General features: G+C 42.0%; 1 protein-coding gene across 2 annotated transcripts; it reads right to left on the bottom strand.

The window, feature by feature from the left end:
• Positions 1 to 3,704: 3,704 nt before the first annotated feature.
• On the bottom strand, positions 3,705 to 10,917 carry LOC122547511 (calcium homeostasis modulator protein 6-like). Of its 2 annotated transcripts, none has more exons than XM_043686126.1 (3): positions 9,812 to 10,917; positions 8,651 to 8,935; positions 3,705 to 4,970 (listed from the first exon to the last, which is right to left on the bottom strand). In XM_043686126.1, exons 1-3 carry the CDS (start codon positions 10,361 to 10,363, stop codon positions 4,785 to 4,787), a joined length of 1,023 nt encoding a protein of 340 aa, XP_043542061.1. In that variant the 5' UTR covers positions 10,364 to 10,917; the 3' UTR covers positions 3,705 to 4,784. The 2 variants fall into 2 exon arrangements, with proteins under 2 accessions (XP_043542061.1, XP_043542060.1); XM_043686125.1 differs by having other exon boundaries at positions 3,705 to 4,973; positions 9,812 to 10,901.
• Positions 10,918 to 17,901: the final 6,984 nt, after the last annotated feature.

Below are 17,901 nucleotides of genomic sequence, written 5' to 3' on the forward strand. Positions count from 1 at the left end.
GCAATAACTTGGAAACATGGACGCGTGGAATGTATGAACGGGATTGGACAGTTCTGCGCTTTGATCCTAAACTACAATCAGTGCGATTATGTTGATCATCCAACACCCGCGCTCGAGGTAAGTTTTTAAAGGTTCAAATCAGTGACTCACCGCTCCTGGCAGGCCCCGGGTCCAAGGTCCAGCCTTTCCAGCTGCTACTGCAGCAAAACAGAAAGGTTTTCCTTGATCCGATCCGCCAATGACTTCTCATGACCCTTCGTGGCTCTTCTGAACTCTCTTTTTAGGACTTTCCGGGCGAACGTGTAACTCTCAAACACCCTAACTGAGCCACCACGCCTCATCCTGACATGGGCCTTGTTCTTCCTCTTTACAGATTAGCTATAGTGTGGAAACAGGCCCTTCGGCCCAACGATTCCACACAAAACCTCCGAAGAGTAACCCACCCAGACCCATTCCCCTCTGACACGGGGCGAATGTGCAAACTCCACACATTCGAACCTGGGACCCTGGTGCTATGAGGCAGCAGTGCTAACCACTGAGCCACCATGCTGCCCTATGGACAAAGGATTCAACTTTCTTCATAAACCACTGCTCCTGCACTCACCAATTTCTTCTCTGCCTGACCGGTACATACTTATCATTGACCTAGAGTAGCTTGTCCTTAAATAAGCTTCACATTTCAATTGTGCCCACCCCCTGCATTTCCTTTCCCATCCTATTCATTCTAAATTTTGCCTAATTGCATCGTAATTGCCTTTCCTGTAGCTATAACTCTTGCCCTGTGGTATATACCCAGCTATTTCCATGGCTAAAGTAAACACAATCGAATTGTGGTCACTATCACCAAAGTGCACACCTACCTCCAAATGTAGTACTTGGCCGGGTTCATTATCCATTACCAACTCTAATGTGTCCTCGCCCTTGTTGTCTGTCTACATTCTGTGTCAGGAAACCCTCCTGCACACATTGAAAAAGAATTGACCCATCTAAAGTACTTGAACTATAGCATTCCCAGTCAATATTTGGAAAATTAAAGTCCCCCATAACAACTACCCTAACACTCTCCTTCCTACTGAGGATCATCTTTACCGTCCTATCTTCTACATCTCTGGGACTGTTTGGAGGCCGATAGAAAATTTCCAATAGGGTAACGTCTTCTTTCCTGTTTCTAATCTGAGCCCATATTAGCTCAGTAGAGTAGACCTCAATTGTCCTTTCTGCAGCTTTCATACTATCCTTGACTAGCTGTGCCATACCACCCCCTCTTTTACCATTTTATCTGTTCTTACTGAAACACCTAAATCCCAGAACTTGCAATAACCATTCCTATCCATGCTCTTCCCATTACTCTGAAATTGCCACAACATCGAAATCCCAGGTACCAACTGCTGCAAGTTCATCCACCTTATCCCAAATGCTCATGGCTTTGAAGTAGACACACCTCAAACCAACCTCTTGCCTGCTGGTGCCTTCTTGCGATCTTGAAATCTTAGTTCTGACTTCACTACTCTCACCCTCCTGCAAACTTGAATTACAATATCTGTTCCCATCATCCTGCTGAAATAGTTTAAACGCACCTGAAGCGCATTAGCAAATATCTTCCCCCCAGGATGTTGGCATCCTCTGGTTCAGGTAAACACCATCCTGTTTGTAAACACCATCCCACCTACACCAGAAAGAGCCCCAATTTTCCAGGAAACCAAAGCCCTCCCTCCTGCACCATACCTGCAGCCACGTGTTCAACTCCTCTTTCTCCCTGTTCCTCGCTTCAATAGCATGTGGCACAGGCAACAAACCAGAGGTAACAATTCTGTTTGTTCTAGCTCTAAGCTTCCACCCTAGCTACCTGAATTTCTGTTTTAAATCCCCATCGATCTTCCTATCTTTGTCGTTAGTGCCTATTTGGACCACAAGTTGGGGCTGTTCCCCCTCCCCTGAAAGGAGACTGAAAACACAATCACGGACATTACAAACCCTGGCACGAGAAGGCAACACCAAGCGTGCGTCTCTCCCGTTTCCACAGAACCTCCTATCTATCCCACTAACTATGGAGTCCCAATCACTTATTTTCTGCTCTTCTTCCCCCCTTCCCTTCTGAGAAACAGGGACAGATTCTGTGCCAGAGCCCTGTGCCCCATTGTTTGCCCCGGTAAGTCATCACTGAACAGTATCCAAAACGGAATATTTGTTATTGAAGGGAACGGCCACAGGGGATCCCTGCACTGCCTGTCATTTCCATTTCCATCCTTGACAGGAATCTATCTACCTTCTTCTTTTACCTGAGGTATATTTCCCTACGTATTTATTAAATACATAAAAACTTTAGCAGAAAGAAATTTGAAGAATATCAGAGTGTAATTAATGTCTACTGAAGATTGCTTTAGCATTATCTCTCCAGCATCTGCATCTGCACTTCCAGTAGACACATGGTGTAATTGTTTGTGATTGCACTGGCACCTGGTTGCCTGCATTCTTGCCAGCCTCAGCATCTGGTGCCACTCCTTGTTGGCAAGTAAAAATAATTGGTAAATAGATAAAGTCACCACAGCCTCAGCAGACCATAAGGCTGCTCTCTCATTAGGGAGAGACAATGACTGGTGGTTTAACATGCGGCTGACCTTGCCTCTGCAAGGAGAATGGTTGAATTTGCAGAACTATCATGGTCACCTCAAGTGGATATGTGAAGTTAGCATGCAGTGGTAGTGTGACCCTACATCAAAAACCAGCCTTCTGGCCAACTGAGCAAAGTAATAAATAACAGCTACCTTTAATTAGATGGTTTGGGTAGATCGGAGGTATATAGTCAGAGAAAGCTAGGGCACGCACAGCATGCACCCACTGAAAGGTGAAACAGGTAGATAAATACCTGGGTGAAACAAAGAAAGGTTGCATATGAAAGATATCACGTTGATATTATGAGTCAGAGACGTCTGCATATTTCATGTTCAGAGTGAGAAAGAAACCAATGAAGACAATGAAAAGTCATGAGTAGAGATTGAAAGCTAATTGAAACATAAATATAGTAGCATGGAAATAATAAATGGGCTAATCAGAGGGTGGAAAGATTAATGCCCAAAAAGAAGATTATTAATGGATTTGGAGATTGTGATTGAAGTATCAAGTCAATATTTCCACGTCTCTTTACCATGGGAGAAGAATTACAAAAATACGCCAGAGTTTTTTTTTTATCAGGCAACTATTTATTAGGTTTTTAATTGGGTTTTCCATTCTTCTCACACTTTACGTTTCATCTTCAACTTAAAAATGACAACATCAAAATAAAAAGTTACACCTTGAAATTACCTCAGATACCCATCTACTCACCATGTCACCTCCCACCACTCCAACCCAATTACAACCAATGTCCCCCATCATCGATCAGCATGTTGTGATCCTAAAAATTATCTTACAGCATGCAATCCACATAATAATTGCCCCATTGTCCAATTAAGTTTTCAAGCCCATCATGATCATCACAAACTGTCAAATTGTGACGGTGGCTCAGTGGTTAGCACTGAGGACCCACGTTCAATTCCCATCTCGGCTGACTGTCTATGTGGCGGTTGCACATTCTTCCTATGTCTGTGCGGATTTCCTCTGGACGTTCTGGTTTCCCCCCCCCCACAGTCCAAAGATATGCAGGTCAGGCGAATTGGCCGTGCTAAATTGCTCACAGTGTTAGGTGCATTAGTCAGGAGGAGAATGTGTCTGGATGGGTTACTCTTCGGAGGGTCGGTGTGGACTTGTTGGGCCGAAGGGCCTGTGTCCACACTGTAAATAATCTAATCTAAAAAAATTCTCACCCAGAATTACTGTCTGCTTTAATTTGTAAAATTAGACTTTTGTGAGGCATTCAGACAATTTTCTATTTCCAACATTTATAATTCAAAACTCCTTCAAGAGAAGAGATGCCGTTGGAACACTAATGTAAATTGTCCCGTTCTGTTTTTGAAAATTGCTAAGTTTTCACATTCTGAACTTCATTTGTTTTCATCATTGCAGCTTCATCATTGTTTCAAACCTGAAAGAGTATCTCAGACATCTGCATAAATAGTCACCTTCTTCAGTTCTTTGCATATTTCATTTTATTGACCTGTTCTTTAAAATTCTTGTTGGTAGAAGCCTTACAGTGCGGAAGCAGGACATTTAAACCATCAAGTCCACACTGACCCCTGCAAACGGCATCCCATCCAAACGTACCCCACTGCCCTAAACCTGTAACCTAACATACACCATGGATGATCCACCTAGCCTGCGTGTGTATAGACATCCTGGACAATTTAACTTGGTAAAAAACACCTAGCTAGCAGAAATTTGGAATGTGGAAGTTAACCAGAGCATCCGGAGGAAATGCCATGCAGAGACGGAAGAACATGAAACCTTCACACAGACAGTTGCCCGAAGGTGAAATCAAAGACAGGTCCTGCCACTGCGAGGCAGCAGTGCTAAGCATTGAGACAGCAAGTCAGCCCCTTGGATGAATATAATCCAATCTTGTGGTTTATCCATTTTCAACTCATCCAGTATCTCCACTCTTTCACTAAGATTTAATTGACATCTTCATCAGTAAAGACAGGTACCTCCTCAGTATTCCCCCTGCTATTGCGTACTTTGGCTCATAATTAACCTCAACCCTTTTTATCACACTTCTACTTATATGTCTTGGAAATTTAAAAAAATAACTACTATTCAAAAACTCAGAACAGCAAATAGCAAGTTAGAGATCAGTTAGTCGAAAGACAATTATTAGCACGTCCTGGAATATTTACCATCACATTTTATTTCTAAGGTTCATTTTGAGATCCTTCATCTTCTTGTTGAGGCCCTTCAGTCATATTCTCTTTCACTGTGTAGTGCACTTCAATGATGGATTCATTTTTGTCTGAAGCAGTCTTGATTGAGATAGTGGTAAGCAATGGCAGTCTTGGTATTATCTTCTCTCTTTCACTGCTCGGACTTGACTGTGTTTGCTGCTAAATCATTTCCAAGTATGGAATACAGATGATGAATGAGTAGTTTATAAACAACACCAATGATAAACAGACTATGTACCAAAACTCAATTTAAAATCACTCTACACGATTATATAGGTGCACAAATCTCATCAATAGCCAGTATTATAATATTTTTAGTCAGCAAACTCTTTGCAAGAACATATCTTTTACTAGCATCTAAGTCTGACCTGAAATAGTATACCCATTGTGACAACACTTTTTGGTTCTTATATGGGAAATGTGTGACTTCCCTTCAAATATAGTATTTACATAATGTCTTTCATCCATCACTCTCATGGGGCCTGAGCCCATTGGTGAAATAGCCTGCCAATCTGGAGGGTTAGCATTGAAAGAAGCCAATTTCATGCAAAGACCATTCCGACTGACAGTCATCTTGGCTAATCTGCTGTTCTGAACAAGAACAATTGGTCACGTAGAATGTGCCAGATTCTGCAAACCCTCTTTTCTTTCTTACTTTGTATGATGGCATGGGACAGATATCTTTAATTAGACCTTTCATTTCTTCAGACCTCCAATACCAGGTAAGGTAAACATAGTGTCTAGTACCCCACTGATACTCCAGAATGGCTCCAAATTTCCTCCTTTTTGAAAATTGTGGTGTCTTCTTGACCCCTTATCAAAGTTCTGTGACTGTTGGTTGGTTCCTCTCTGACAAAATGTTCATATTGTTGTCGACATAGAGTGTGAGAGAGAAAGTGACAGAAAGTGAGATTGAGAAAGAAAGAGTGAAAAAGGCCCATCTATTCATCATGGTGGAGATCATCTCCATTGGAGTGAAAGTACCTGAACATCAGGAAATCTATGTTCTGTAACGAGAGCCAACCTTTTAAGGGGCCAGTCTGTAGTTTGCTTATATGTGGTTCTCACAGGCAGCTGGGCATTTGAATGATCAGCTGTGTCCAATGAAATTTTAGTTTGGAGTCCTTGGAATGTGGAAACTGTAGAATAGAGAATTAGTCAAAGATGAGTAGGGCTGCTTTCAGAGAATATTATTCAGGTAGCCACGGTACACGTTTAGAGAAGGAAGATGCCCCTTTGGATCTGGTGTCAGGCCATCATTGAGGATAGTCTTGGAAAATATTGGATCATGAAAAGTATATCTGTATAAGCATAAAGCAAGGCACTATGCTGAGGAAACCCTGCAGTGATGCTTTGGAGCATAGATGACTGATCTCCAACACACAAAATCTTTCTATTTGCCAGATATGACTCTAACCAATGGAAGGTACCACCAATGCCAATGAGCTCAATCTTTTTGAAAGCCTCTTGATGTTATATTCAGGTGAATGCTTCCTTCTACTCTCAGCAAATAGAAAATTGAACAAGGGGCAGTGAACTGCTGGCCTGCTGGACCTAGTTCCAGGGAATGAAGCTGGGCGGGTGTCCGAGGTGATAGCGGGAGAGCATGTTAGTGGTAACAACCACAACACAGTACTTTTCATATTTGTTTTGGAAAAGAGAACGTTAGTCTACAGGAAAAGAGGGGTTTGGTTTGCAAAGTTCTTGAGTGGATTTGTAGAAGAAGCGAGGGGATATTGGAGGCTTCAGGAAGTTTAAATGTGCACATACTCCCAGGTCTGGGCCAGTTGTACCCCGGACCACAGTGGGACATGAGAAGAAAATTACAGCTATCCTGACCAAAATATTTAAATCATCTCTAGCCAGAGGGAAGGTGCCTGAGCACTGGAGGACAGCTAATGTGGTTCCACTTTTACAAGAAAGGTGGTAGAAATAAATGAAGAAACCATAGAATAGTGAGTCTAATATCAGTGATAGGCAGACTTAGAGTCATAGAGATGTATAGCATGGAAACAGACCTTTCGGTCCAACCCGTCTATGCTGACCAGATATCCCAACCCAATTTATTCCCACCTGCCAGCACCCAGCCCATATCCCTCAAAACCCTTCCTATTCATATACCCATCCAAATGCCTCTTAAATGTTACAATTATACCAGCCTCCACGACATCCTCTGGCAGCTCATTCCATACACGTACCACTTTTTGCATAAAAAAGTTGCCCCTTAGGTCTCTTTTATATCTTTCCTCTCTCACCCTAAACCTATGCCTTCTAGTTCTGGACTCCCGAACCTCAGGGAAAAGACTTTGTCTATTTAGCTATCCAAATAGTGAAGCAGGAAACTAATCTCTATATTTCGAGGTAAGATTTGATCAGGGAATGTTAGCATGGCTTTGGTCAGGGAGAATCCCATGTCTAACAAATCTGGTGGCGAATTTTGAGGAGGTGACCAAGTGTTTGGATGAAGCTAGTGCATTTGATGTAATTTATAGTTTATATGTAGTTGATGGACTTCAACAACATGTTTACAATATTCACATAGGAAACATATAAAGAAGGTAAAAGCTCATGGAAACCAAGGTAACTTGGCATATTGGATCCAGAACTGGCTTGGTGACAGGAGACAGAGGATGATGATAAAATACTATTTGTGCAACTAGACCTCAGTGCAGTGATGCAACACAGGATTTGAGATATTGATAAATGATGTAGATGAGAATGTTGGAGGGATGGTAAGCAAATTTGTGGATGACACAATGATTGGGGCTGGGTTGTTGACAGTGATGAGGACAATATTAGGTTGTGAGAGAATATAGATGGATTGGTCAGATGGAAAGGTCACTGATAAATGTAAGGTAGATATTTACTGCAGTTCTGGTTACCATACTACAGGAATGCCGTGATTGCACTGGAGTGATTGCAAAGGAGGTGCACCAGGATGTTGAGTGGGATGGAGGATTTTAGATATGAAGTGAAATTGAATAAACTCAGTTTCTTTTCTTTGAAGCAGAGAAGGTTGAGGGGAGACTGAATAGAAAAGTATAAGAGAGGCGTGGACATCTTGAATAAATAGCAGATTTACCCTTAGTCTAAGGGTCACAACAAGAGGCATAATTTTAAATTGAAAGCCAAGGAAATTAAGAGGGGATTTGATGACTTTTTTCACCCAAGGTGTGGTGGGAGTCCGTTTTATACTTCCTTGGAGGGTAGTTGAGTTGTGAAACCTCAGCACCACTGAAGTATCATAACATTCAAGGCTATGGATGTAATACACGAAATTGGGGTTAGTTTTGCAGTGCAGACTCGATGGGTTTAATGGCCTCCCATGCACTGTAGTATTCTATGATGACTGAGAGATTTAAGGCTTTTGGAAATATGGCCACTTTTTGTTCTGGTTTTCTGTCCCTGGTATTCCTAAACTCTACCTATACAGATTCCACTTCACTTGGAGTTTCTCATCTTTCTCACTATTCTTTAATCAGCAAAGCTACCTCACCTCCCTTTCTCCTTTGTCGGAACTTTCTCAAAACCGTGTACCCCTCACTGGTTATTCAGTTCCTTCAATGGTTATTCTTGAGCAACATCTCCAGAACCCAACCATATTATAATTGTTTATATCTATTTGTGTGACAAATTAATTCAGCAATTCGTTCAAATTAATATTTGTAACAATCAAATGTTAGCAGCAAGTCATTGCTAGCTAATCACTCCCAGGTTAAAAAGAAAGACTGCAAAATTTATTTTAAATGTTTTTGCTGGTTAATTATAGCTGACTTTGTCACATTCACAATTATTTATAGGTGGGCATGATCGTTTCCCTTTTGAAATACACTTACCTGGCGAGACATGTACATTGCATAGTTATTTTGGTGAATCTCAAATACAACATCAATAATGGTCGAGATTAATTTCTTCATGTTCTCACTGCCTGTTTGTATAGCCTCAGACATTCCACTTTCCAATGGCTCCATAATCAGTTCGTTATTCTCGTTAATATATTTGAATTGATATTTGTGCTTATATTCGGTTTGAGGTTTTGTGTCATCAGCTTTGCAAACGTAGTAGAATAAAATCAATGCAACCACAAGCACCAAGGTGCAATGTAAACTGATACCGATCACCTATTGAGACATCATTGAAGAATCAATAAAATATTTTAAACAACACTTAAACAAAACTACACCATTCTAGAGATTTAATGGTCTTAGTTGTGTGGAACAACTTTCAGCAGAAGCTCATTTCAGCCAAAGTATAATTCAGAGATAATTTGATTTATCTGATTTAGTCTGACAGTCCATCTGCATGAATAGAATGTCTTGTATGAATGAATGTGAGTGTGTATAACAGTGGCGTGTGTACTATCAAATGTGTGTACATCTGTATACAACAGAATGTTGCTGGAAGACATACTTTGTAGGACAGTATGTGTAATAACAGAATGTATGTGTATTTACATGAGAGAGTGTCTAGAGAGAGGACAATAAAGTAAGTATGGGAGAGTGAGTAATAGAAAAAGAAAATGAGATAAATGATATGTTTGGTGCAGGATATTTGGAAGTATGGTTACTTTCATAAAGACCAACATGAACTGCTTGGGAGTGAATGACCTGGTCGGTCTATATTTAGCCTCCACTCCATCCCTCCTGACATGTGCAAAAATCATAATGGATAAAGCCCTTAATGGAATCTAAGTCCCTCAGCGGTTCCAACCCTAGTGTCCGGTAGTCTTTCCTTATTCTCCCAAACGTCCAGGAGGTCTTAGTGAACTGTCCCTCCATCCGGGATGCTCTGGGATTCTGCATCTGCATAGCATTCCCTGACAATCTACTACATTATTTCCCCCAAAGAGACCTTAATGCTCCAGTTGGATCCGATCGCCAGTTGTGAAACTAATTAGGTGTTTTGTTATGTTAATCATACCATGGAAATGAAAGCTACTGTTCCATATTACTTCAAGGCAGTCATTTGCGAGAAGGAAAATTATAGGAAGTACTCACCCGCGAATAATCACAAAGACGACCGTACTCGTGTAAAAAGAAACTGGGATTCTGTTCGCAGCTGAGTTTGGAGCATATTGTACTGTTCACTTTCACATTATCCATTATCATAGAACAGGCATAATAATCGCCATCGAGAAACAAAATACCGATCCATATTAGTGATAGGCTGAGTGCTTTGCAGAAAATGACAAGAATGACCTTGGCCAACTTCGTCGAACAACACTCATGCTTCCATGCTTGGAAGGAATTGAAACAACAGAAAGTTCGCCAGTTCCACTCTTTCCTCCAATTGCTTCCCGACTGTTGGCATTTATTTTGTTCACATTGGAGCAGCACACCAAGGGCAAACAATATTGTTGCAGGTATCGAGAAGAACATCCAAACATACTGAACATTTGAGGCTGCAGACATACACGGGCATGGAATGTGCCTTCCTAAGATCTCCTCCAGTTGATAAAGCATGACGATCCCTCCTGTCCAAAATACGGCTGAAGTCCCTGTATCGCTGTTTTGCAGGAACCGAAGTAACTTTGAAGATTTTCCGGGCATTGTAACGGTGACTGCCGCCAAAAAGTTAAACTGAGGATACGGCTAGCTCAGCAGCAGCCAACGCGAACAGCTCATAACCAGATCGGAGACGCCCCACCCAGAAGTTTCTGAGGCTGCTCAAATTAATGAACCGCTACATTTCGATCGCATCTGCATTTAGAATGTTTCCTTTACGATCAGAGTGGGGTGGGATCACAGCTTGCCCGATAGACACCTTTAATTTTACTTCATTCGTAATCAACAAAATCATGGGTCGCAGGAGCAGATGGAGGCCCTTCAGCCCGTGGAGACAGCTTTACCATTCAATGAGATCATGGTTGATGTAATAATCCTCAACTCCACTTCCATCTCTCCACAGCCCTTGATTCTCTTAGTGATTATAAATTTAGCTCAGCCTTGTATATACTTAACTAGCCATCCTCCACAGCCCTCTGTGGTAAACAATTCTTCAGATTCACTCCGCTCTCAGAGAAGAAATTCTTCCGCATCTCTGCCTTAGATGTGCAAACCCTTATTCTGACTTGAAGAGTCTTTAGCATGGGGAAAAAGCCTTTTCACATTTACCCTATCATGTCCCCTCAGAATCTTATGCGTTTCAATAAGGACGTCTCTCAGGGCAAGACATGTTCCAGTGTCAAGTCTAACAGGCCACTTCGCCACCAATATTCTATGTCATTGTTGTGGCAAGGAAATCCCACAATAATGAAAATATGGACCACCACTAAAGAAGATAATGGATTATAAACCAGCATAGTGCAGCAGAAAACGTCCAATTCAAATCCAAAAAAAATGTCATGGGGGATCAGTAGTGGCAAAAATAAATCAAGAAATTACACTTGGAATATTGTGTCCAGTTCTGGTCACCCTACTATAGGAAAGATACAGAGACCTTGGAGAGGGTGCAAAAAAGATTTATGAGGTTGCTGCCTGGACTGGAGGGCTTGCCTTATGAAGAAAGGTTGAAAAAACTCAGACTTTTCTTTCTGGAGAGAAGGAGGAAGAGAGGATACCTGATCGAGTTATATAAGATAATGAGAGGAATAGATAGAGTCAATAGGCAGAGACTTTTCCCCAAGGAAGGATTGACGGGTATGAGGTGTCATAGTTTTAAGATATTAGGGGAAAGGTATAGAGGAGACATCAGAGGTAGGTTTTTTACCTAGAGAGTTGTGAATGCATGGAATGTGTTGCCAGCGGTGGTGGTGGAAGCAGAGTCATTAGCGACATTTAAGCGACTGCTGGACATGCACATGAAGATCAGTGAGTTGAGGGGTGCATACGTTAAGTTATTATATTTTACATTAGGATTAAACCTCGGCACAACATCGTGGCCAAAGGGCCCAATCTGTGCTGTACTTTTCTATGTTCTATGTACTAAGTTGAAGATACTGATAAACATGAAAAGCCTTCTTTTGGTACAATTTTAAAATCCACAGAGAAATTTTGAAGTTCTAACAAAGGGTCACTTAAACTGAAATGTTAACTCTGATTTCTCTCCACAGATGCTGACAGATCTGCTGAGCTTTTACAGTAATTTCTATTTTTTTCTGATTTACAGTGTCTGCAATTCTTTCAGTTTTATTAAGTTTTTTAGAAGCATCTTCTGACAGTGAAATATAAGTTTTCAGGGCTCCGTCTGTCAGCTTGCATGTGCAATGCCCTGTTTACCTTGTTGTCACTTCAATTAGGTTTACTATTTTATTAAATGACATAAAGAAGAGGCCTACATCCTTATCCTCAAACTTTGGTAGATCTTGTACCAGCTTAAGTATTTCCTTACTTGACCTTAGATTAAAACTGGAATTTTCCTCATCAGAGAGCTTTCCAGCCTCTTTGTTGTCAAAAGAAAACTATTTTAAGGTCTTCTGGTGCATTGGTAGAGCCCCAATCTATGTGCCTAAAGGAGTGCAGTCAAGCTTTACCTGCTCTGGAGGTGTACCTGACATAACTGAGGAGGTTGTTTGATTTCCCTATCAGGTAATTGTCAGGTGAGGTGCCGAGATGGGAGGGACTCAGATGGGTAGTGGCAGTAGAGTGGTCAGTTCTCAGATACAGAGTAAGTGGGGAGTGGGGATTGGGGTTTGTTGCCATGTGATAGGGTGCCAGCTAAGGAGCATGCTCACTGGGATGGTACCAGTGTGCCAAGGATTTATTTAATCTTTTATGGGATGAGGGCATTGCTGGCCAGGCCAGAGTTCATTGCCCATCACTAAGTACCCAGAGGGCAGTTTAAGAGTCAACCGCATTGCTGTGGGTGAGGAGTCACATGTAGGCCAGAGCAGGTAAGGATGGCAGTTTCTTTCCCGAAAGGACGTTAGTGAACCAGATAGGTTTTGTCCTGACAATTGACAACAGTTTCATGGTCAATATTAGACTCTTAATGCCAGATGTGTTTTGCTTAAATTCAAATTCTACCATCTGCTGTGGTGGGGTTCGAGCCTTGGTCCCCCAGAATATGGCCTGGGTGTTTGGATTAACGGTTCAGTGATAATGCCAACAGGCCATCACCCCCCCATTGATGGAATGCAAGAGAAGGGAGCAGAATGCCAAATCAGGTGAGTGATAGAGTGTTTAGGTAATGCAGGGTGGTTGGGAGTAATGAAGTTGGGGGGATATTGAGGAGACTCCCGGCTCAGCTCTAGCAGAGTGATGGCATAGCTGCAGATTTGGATGAGGCTGTGGACCCCAGAGGTGGGGTGCACGTGGTTGGATATTGGAGTGGATTTGGGGTTTTTGCATCCCTGACAGTATTGGGGCATATGGTGGACGGCGCAGTCAAGTCCCAGGGCAGGGCTTTTAGTCCATAGGAGGGTGTTCAGTCCTGAGTGTGCATTTGGTCAGGGGTCAGTAGTGGTGGAAAATGGGTCAGGGTTTGGGTCAGATGATGGTGGTAGAGGGGAAATGGTATCAAGTGTTGGCAGCTGGGTTCGGTAGAGATGGGAATCATTTGTAGTTTCTTCAGTGAGTGCAGGATTCCTGTATGAAATTTCCATCTACATTGGAATAACAGCGGTCTGGTCTTTAGTAAATCTGGGAAAACATATTTAAGGAAGAAATAGATGTATTTCAAGCCACTAGACACATCAAGGCGTTTTGGGGAGATGGAAAAAAGTTCACCTTGAGGAAGTGAGGGGGAAGAGAAAGGTAAAACTCCAAGAACTACAATGACCAATGAGAAGCAAAGCTACAGGTTAACATGGGGCTGGGAGTGGGTGGGTGACGGGGGTTGGGGTGTTTGGTGTAAGGGTTGAATTCAATGGTTTGGAAAAATATGAAAAAAAAAGAAAAGAAAGGAGACCTCAAGAGAGTTTATTAAAGCCACCAGCACAGAAAATAGGACAGTGTATTTGAAAAAGATTTGGAATCAAACTGCAAACACACTGGATAAATGAATGACAATGAGAAGACGGATGGTCAATATAGGACTGAAGGTGTTGTATCTGAATACACGTCATAGATGGAAGTAGGTAAAAGATATTGTGATGCAAATCGCCATTAGCAGGTGTGATGTGGTGGGCATCACAGAGACATGGCTGCAAGAAAATCAGGACAGGGCAGTAAATATTCAAGGATATACACCCCATCGAAAAGGCAGGCAGGTGGGCAGAGGGTGGAGAGTTGCATTATTTGCAAGAAATGGAACTAAATCAATAGCAACAAATGAAGTGGGGTCAGATGATGTAGAATCTGTGTGCATAGAGTTGAGGTACACAAAGGTAAAAAAAAATATAAATGGAGTTATCTACAGACCTCCAAACAGTAGTCAGGATGTCGGGCACAAGGCCAACTGGTAGAAAAGGCATGTAAGAAAGGCAAGGTTACAGCGATCACGTGGGATTTCAATATGCAGGTGGACTAGGAGAACCAGGTTGGTGGTGAATTGCAATAAAAGGACTTTATGGAATGTCTATGAGATGGATTATTGAAGCAGTTTGTAGTGGAGCTAATGAGGGAGCAGGCAATTCTGGATTAAGTGTTGGGCAATGAGGCAGATTGGATAAGGTAGCAGAAGGTGAAGAAACCCTGAGGAGGCAGTGACCATAATATGATAAATGTACTCTGCAATTTGAGAGGGAACAGTTAGAATCAGAGGTAATGGTATTGCAGTTGACTGAAGGCAACTACAGAGGCATGAGGGAGGAGCTGACCAGAATCGACTGGGAGAGGACCATATCAGGAGAGACAGTGGAACAGCAATGGCAGGAGTAATCTACGAGGCACAGAAAACTTTCATCTCAAGGAAGAAGAAGCATAATAAAGGGAGGATGAGGCAACCTTGGCTGGCCAGGGAAATCTGGGACAGCATAAAAGCAAAAAACATGAAATGTGGCGAAGAGCAGTGGCAATCCAAAGGATTGGGAAGCCAACAAAGATCAACAGAGGACAATGAGAAATAAGAAATAATGAGGGAGAAAATTAAATATGAGGATAAGCTAGCCAGTAATATGTTTTAAAATGCAAGAGTTTCTTAAGATATATAAAGGGCAAAAGAAAAGCAAAAGTAGACATTCGGCCGTTAAAAAATGACCCTGGAGAAGTAGTAATGGGGAATAAAGAAATGACTGAGGAACTGAATAAGTATTTTGCATTAGTCTTCGTGGTGGAAGACATGAATAATATCCCAAAAATTCAACAGAGTCAGGGGGTGGGGGGCAGAGATGAGTATAGTAGCCATAGCTGTTAGGTGGCCAAGGCGAAGGTGTTAGAAAAACTGAAAAGTTTGAAAGTGAATAAATCACCATAACCAGACAGGGCACGCCCCAAAATTCTGAAGGACATAACTGAAGAGACAGTGAAGACTTTAGTAGTGACCTTTGAGGAATCACTGGAGTCAAGGACGCGCCCAGAGGACTGGAAAAATCAGGAATGTACCCCTTGCTTAAGAAGGCATTAGGGAAAAAGATGGGACTTATAGGCCGAATAAACTGACCTCAGTCATTGGTAGGACTTTGAAGTCTGTTGTGAAGGATGTGGTTTCTGAATATTTAGAAATGCACGGTAAAATAGGGCAAAGTCAGCATGGTTTCATTAAGGGGAGGTCATGCCTGACAAATCTGGAAGAATTCTTTGCAGAAGTAACGAGCAGGTTAGACTGAGGCGAGCCAATGAATGGTATCTATCCGGGCTTCCAGAAGGCATTTGATAAGGTGCCGCATAGGAAACTGCTGAGTAAGAAAAATGCCTATGGCTTTCAAGGCAAGGTACTAGCATGGATAGAAAGTTGGTTATCTGCCAGAAGGCAGAAAGTGGGGATAAAATTATCCATGGAGAAAGTGACGACTGCAGATGCTGGAGATCAGAGCTGAAAATGTTTTGCTGGAAAAGCGCAGCAGGTCAGACAGCATCCAAGGAGCAGGAGAATCGATGTTTCGGGCATGAGCCCTTCTTCAGGAATGAGGATAGTGTGCCAAGCAGGCTAAGATAAAAGGTGGGGAGGAGGGACTTGGGGGAGGGGCGTTGGAAATGCAATAAGTGGAAGGAGGTTAAGATGCGGATGATTGGCCGGAGTGGGGGTGGGGGCAGAGTGGTCAGGAAGAAGATTGCAGGTTAGGAAGGTAGTGCTGACTTCAAGGGTTGGAGTAAACAGCCCAAATAGAGATAGTAGATGATTTGCTGGAAATGCCTGCGATGTGGATGCAGGGAGACCTGGTTTAGGAACTGAATATCTAAGATGAATCACAGCATTTGCAAAGACACCAAGGTAGGAAAAGGAGGTGGGCTAGCTTTGTTGATGCAAGAGAAAATCAGCATTGCAGTGAAGAATGATATTAGCACTGAAATGAAAATGCAGAATCAATCTAGATAGAAATAAGAAGCATCAAGGGAGACAGGTCCCTGGCACGAGTAATCTACAAGTCCTTAAACAATGGTTTTGCAGTGGGGCACAGTACATTCCATGAAGTACTGTGGGTTTATAAGAAAAGTACAACAATTATCATGGGTGATTTTAATAAGCTTACAGACTAGATTAATCAAATTGGCAATAAGAGGTTGATTGTTGTCACAATAGTTTGAAGGTGCAAAATATTTTGGAGTTGGTATTGTGTCATGAGATGGGATTAAGTAATGATCCCGAGTAAAGGATCTTTTAGGGTAGAGTGATCATAACATGCAGGAATTTTAAATTCAGTTTGAGGGTGAATTTGTTATCCCACATGAGGGTTCTGGAGTTAAGCAAAAGTAATTTAATTGCCATGAGGATAGATTTGGTAGGATGGGGGTTTGGTTGAACATTATGGCTCAGCAATGAAGTTAAAGATACCACAAAAACAAAGACTAAAACAGACAGATTGTGGATGGCCAGTGGCAGACTGAAAGGTTGGGAAACTTTTCAAGATTGCCAAAGAGTTATGAAAAAAAAGTAATAAAAAGAGCAAAGGCAAATTTTGAAAGAAGCAAACTATAAAAGTGGATAGCAAAAGCCGTGATCCATAAGATATTTAAAGGAAAAAGAGCAGCCGTAATGAATGTTGGGGGTCATTCGAGGATGAGAGCAGGCAGTTAATAGTGGGGAACACAGAAATGGCAGAGATGCTATATCAATATTTTTGTTTAGTTTTTGCAGTGGGGGCCAATAATACCAAACTAGTAGTAACTGAAACAACTCCACAGATGCTGGTATCCTGTCACCAGGTCACTCTGAAGAGTCCTTGCTAGTACCGCCTCTTCAAAGTTAGCTGTCAGAATGCTAGAATTTCTGACACTCTTTTTTTTTATTTTATTAAACAAATTACAAAACAGTTTACAAAAAACATTAACAGCTGTACACAAGAGACAGCAATTTTACAAGGGAGAGGAGCAGCAAAGCTAGGCCCCAAACCCTACCGTTCAACCATTTTACAGGGAGAGGAGGACAAACCTCAAATCCCAGTTCCACATATGACAAGACAGTGACAATGACATTTGTACATTAGACAATACCGTTACATACAAAAGTGCAGACAATACAGACCCAGCAAGCCCCCGCCCCTCCCACCTTCCGACCACTCTAAGGCAGCCCGCCCCTACCCACCTTCCGGTTCTGACACTCTTTTTATCAGTCAGCCTGGGCTTCTTGATTGGATCAGATTAACAGCCCCTATCAGTGAACTCATATTCTATATGGTCCAGCTTGATGACCTTGTTCCAATCACTACAGATACAGGAAATGCAGAATTTATAGAAAGGGAGGAACAGTCATCATCCACAGGAAAGCATGTGGCAGGTTACAGCAGGATATAGAGAAGCTGCAGAGCTGGGCAGAAAGGTGGCAGATGGAATTCAATGTAGCTAAGTGCAGAATTTATAGAAAGGGAGGAACAGTCATCATCCACAGGAAAAAGTACTTGGCAAACTATTGCACTTGAAGGCAGACAAGGCCCTAGGGAGTGATGGCCTACATCCCAAGGTTTTAAAGGGAGTGGCAGCAGAGATAGTATATACACTGGTTAAAATATTCAAACATTCCCTGAATGCAAAAATGTGAATAAAACACTATTAATCAATAAGGCAGGGAGGCAGAAAGTAGGAAGCTGTGGCCTAATCAGTTTCACATCTTT

The sequence above is a fragment of the Chiloscyllium plagiosum genome, unplaced genomic scaffold (assembly GCF_004010195.1).
Source record: "Chiloscyllium plagiosum isolate BGI_BamShark_2017 unplaced genomic scaffold, ASM401019v2 scaf_13684, whole genome shotgun sequence".
NCBI lineage: Eukaryota > Metazoa > Chordata > Chondrichthyes > Orectolobiformes > Hemiscylliidae > Chiloscyllium > Chiloscyllium plagiosum.

Coding starts and splice junctions, on each gene's coding strand:
- LOC122547511 (XM_043686125.1), bottom strand. CDS start 10,363: ATGCCCGGAAAATCTTCAAAGTTACTTCGGTTCCTGCAAAACAGCGAT. Junction 8,936..9,811: donor GTCTTTGTGATTATTCGCGG/GTGAGTACTTCC, acceptor ATGTCTCAATAG/GTGATCGGTATCAGTTTACA. Junction 4,974..8,650: donor CAATGTACATGTCTCGCCAG/GTAAGTGTATTT, acceptor GAAATGATTTAG/CAGCAAACACAGTCAAGTCC.